At 39.8% G+C, this 4018-nt stretch overlaps 1 protein-coding gene across 1 annotated transcript; it reads right to left on the reverse strand.

Annotated features, from left to right (window-relative positions):
* Positions 1 to 2782: 2782 nt before the first annotated feature.
* Positions 2783 to 3382, reverse strand: LOC146460867 (silk gland factor 1-like). The gene has a single exon (XM_085087638.1). It carries the CDS (start codon positions 3380 to 3382, stop codon positions 2783 to 2785), a length of 600 nt encoding a protein of 199 aa, XP_084943764.1.
* Positions 3383 to 4018: the final 636 nt, after the last annotated feature.

A 4018-nucleotide genomic window follows, 5' to 3' on the forward strand; every position in this document is an offset into this window, starting at 1 on the left:
TCAGTTAACTCCACACGGACCCTGTAATGATGGATGTTCTGGGGGATGCTACAGTGGCATAGAAATTTTCCGTACTGACATGAAAATCTCGCAAGTTTGGAGAAACCTCGCAAGATTCATTCCGAACTACTAGAAAATTCCAGTCCTTTTATCAGGAGTCAACGTGCTTTCTCGAACATTTTTTAACCCGAGCCAATTTTCTCCAATGTAATTTATCCTTTTGGGAAGAAAACGCAAGATGGAATGGGTTTCTCTTACGTCGGATGCGTCTTACCATGCTGTTCCATTCTGCTCCTTACGTTTAGGAGATTTTCAAACCCGAATGCTTCAGCTTGACCGAATCAAAACCGTCCTTGAAGCCACCATAATTTCAGACTGTATCCTAGCTATACCCCAAGCGGGGGAGTCTGTCCACTGGGTGTGATTAAACCTTAAAATTCGTACGAGTCGTTCGAGTCGAATGACTGATGTAAGTGGTGAGTGTGAAACAGTTTTCATGAGAATAACATGACGATTGATTTAGTGAAACTGCATCTCATTAAAGAAACTTCTGCATGGCCAAGTCAATTTGTACGCGATCAGCGAGTCGTTCAAGTGGGGAAACTGCATCTCATTAAAGAAGGTCAGTGGCCTAGCCAATTCGCACGAGTTGTACGACTCGTTCAAGTCGTGAAACTGCATCTCATTAAGTAAGGCTTCTAGCCTGCCGAAGTAACAAACGTAAATAAACACGCCATTGTTGAAGTATGGAACGCCAATTAATAACAAAGAAAACAAGGCAACGATAGAGACAATGGATGAAAGAAGTAATTGATAAATGCATGTATGACTCGTTCTAAAAAAACGGCAGCCGAGGTACCTAACACAAATAAACACACCGTTCAATTCATCGATATAGAGTTAGTATTGTTTTGATTTCTTGGTAATCGATTAATAAATTTAGCTGCCTTAAAATGGATTTCCTAGATCTAATTTCTTGAAAAGTGATGTAGAGTAGCCTCCCCATACGGAGATACACGAGGGACTATTTAGTTAAACAAAACGAAACAAAACAAAACAAAAACAAAAAAAAAAGAAGAAAAAGAAAGAAAGAAATGAAAAAAAAAATGCCCCAGGGCGGGGACAAAGCTGTTCTGATGTCCTTTAGTACATTTAACAAAATAAGTTGATTTCTTCGTTTCTACCTCACCTTCATTGCAATGAAAGTCAATTCAAACCAAACTACGTCTCAGTCAAGTATTATTTCTCATCATCGTTCCAGTGCCCATTCTGTAAATCTACAATCTTATTTTTGTCCCTTTTTAATAGACGCAGCTATCCACAAGTTTATAGTGTTTGCCCAAGAACTTATGAATTGAAAGGAAGTGGCAGTACTGTAAAGTGAAAATCACGAGGCCGTGTAATGCCTCGGGTTAGACTTATGCCCGTCTCCCGTGCCTTATATTGAGATAACATTTATTCGACAGTAGACAAGTTACATTAATTCAGGGAGAGATTACTCATTCTTTCTGTATTCTGGAAAAGGCAGTCATTTAGGATGTATTCAAATTTTAGGATGACATTTTCAGAACCTACTTTTTTTATAACATGGTCTGTGGATTGAATCTTACGGAATTTGTGATTTGTCGGAAATGTAAAACGCCTTACACGGAACAGATTCGGATTGATGACACAAGGAAACTGCATAAAAAATTATTATTAGTCTCTTTCTAAACAACTTAAGAGTGAAGGAGACTAGGACCGAAAGTAAACCTTCTCAGGTTCCGTTTCATCTCCAGGCCTATCCCAGCATCGCCTTCTCAGATATGCCTACGCCACAGTAAGCCGTGAATAGTGCTCGAATAGTTAATGTAATGGCCCCAACAACAGCGTCAAGTTTTCGTTGTAAAATCGCTAGCTTACTATTTGACAAATGGCTGTAAAATTAATCGGAATTTGAACACTTGAGAAGGTTCGCAGACCCTGCGCAAGCGAGCAGTGCTTCTCTAATTGATAAAAGGTTCAACTTGCGGGGTCCAATAATCCTGCTACGGTTCCTACTCAAAAACGCTTACAGCGCGTCGTTCACCGGTTGCTTAAATCACACACAGTTTAGTTTCAAAAAGACTAAGAACCTGTGGATCAAATTTCACCGTTTAGAAATTCTTACAGCGCCTAAGTCTTGCCCTCATGACGGGTCGTGATGTACAATTTTACGAGAACGTCTATGTTTTGACCTGTGGCTAGACCAGGGTGGGTGGTTTGAGCCTTGAAAAGTTCTTTTAAGAAATATTAAAAAAGAAAAAAGGAAATCTAACCGACGCAAGGCTTTTATGTGACAGTAATAGAGTCTTTCTGTGTGTGGTGCTATACTTATTCTTGCATTTGACGATCGACTGAAGAAACCTCTCATCTTGCTTTGAATTTATTCGTTTACTATACAACTAGGCTTTTGTCATGCTTGTTTAGTTTTCTTTGTGTTCGCTCACAAAGTGTCTGACTTGCCTTCCCAAAATGTCCCTTGCTAATGACGAGATGAATATTTGATCTTTCTTGGTAAAGTTTCTGTGACAAAGCTCCGAAAGGATGATAAATATAGATTTTAACAAGTTTATGCGACATTAGTGTTGCGTTTGGTTCGAAGTCATGATCAAGCCCATCCTATCAACGAAATCTTTGGAATGTCTTTTATTTTAATAATGATTAGCCTACGCTACTTTAGGAAGTTTCTTTAAATGGTTTGCTTCCGGTGTATAAAGAAAAGCGATAGTTCGTAGGATCAAACAGTTTAAAATTGAAGACGTCAGTACATCCAGTGATCCCTCGGCGGAAAATAAGGATGTTGCCTGTACGGTACAGCCATGTCTTGCCTGTGAAAGTGCAGCGATCCAAAAGGTGGTATAAACGGCTGGGTCGACTTACAGATGTGGCAGGAAAAACCAGGACTGGGCAAGACAAACTGATTTTCATGTGAACTGCTCGTACCTTCCAAGCTCGGATGTTGAACACGCGTCAACTTTCGTCTTGAAAAATCCCCGCGGCTGAACTGTGGCAGAAAGCTGGGATGGATGTGCCAGTAGCAGCCGGCCTTGTCCATTGCAATTTCTCCACGCTGAAAGCACTCATGAAGCGACAGATTGTGGCGAACCGTGTTCTTCCAGCGTAACCTATTCACCGTAAACTCCGGATAGTTGTCTTGGATGAAGCTGTAGATCTCCGCTAAGGTGGCTCTTTTGTGCGGCGTGCTGAGAATGGCGTAGGAGATCATTTCGATGTAGGACAAAGAAGAAGAATTTCGTTTTCGTTTTGGCTTCTTGTCAGTCTGTGATCGATCTAAACCATCCTTCTTGTTAGCTGTGTTCTCCTCCCTTGACACGTTGCAAGTTTTATGAAAATATCCCATCTTATTCATGTGATCTGTTCTTTCCATTTTCTTTCTTGAACTTATTAACCAAGTCAGTTACAGCAGTGAATCTCACAACTGTCTTTTGCAATCGCTCCTGTACACCGTGTTATTTATATCTGACGAGTTAAAACACGCCCTTTGGATCACTTAATGACAATTCAGTAAAAGATAAATCACACGTGTAACGTTTTCAATTTCACCAAAGAAAAGGAATAAACAAGAAACAAAGAAACGATGTTTAATAAATAATGGCTTGTAATGGCCTTTAGCCAAATTTACAAAGAGCTTTAATGTTCCATATGCCTTTGTTCGAAGTAGACAATTTTCCTTGTGGTTCTAAATGCAAACATTTGAAAAATTGCATGTTTGTTGCGATTAAAATAGGTACGTCTCCATGAAAAACTGAGAAAACCGCCGTCTCTTGATAAAAATATCACAGAAAATTAAAAACATTTTTGCTGGTTGTGTTGTTGTACATGGTTTGTTTCCTAGAACTGCCACTCGCTACACGAGGCTAGCTTAACACGCCAGGTGTCTAGGTGCGTCCGGATTCATGACTTCCTTTTCCTGTTCATATACTGCTGTTTCTTGTACCAAAAAAGCATGTCACCTTTATTCTTTTCTCCTTAACAA

This window comes from Pavona decussata, unplaced genomic scaffold (assembly GCF_977016875.1).
Source record: "Pavona decussata unplaced genomic scaffold, jaPavDecu1.1 SCAFFOLD_207, whole genome shotgun sequence".
NCBI lineage: Eukaryota > Metazoa > Cnidaria > Anthozoa > Scleractinia > Agariciidae > Pavona > Pavona decussata.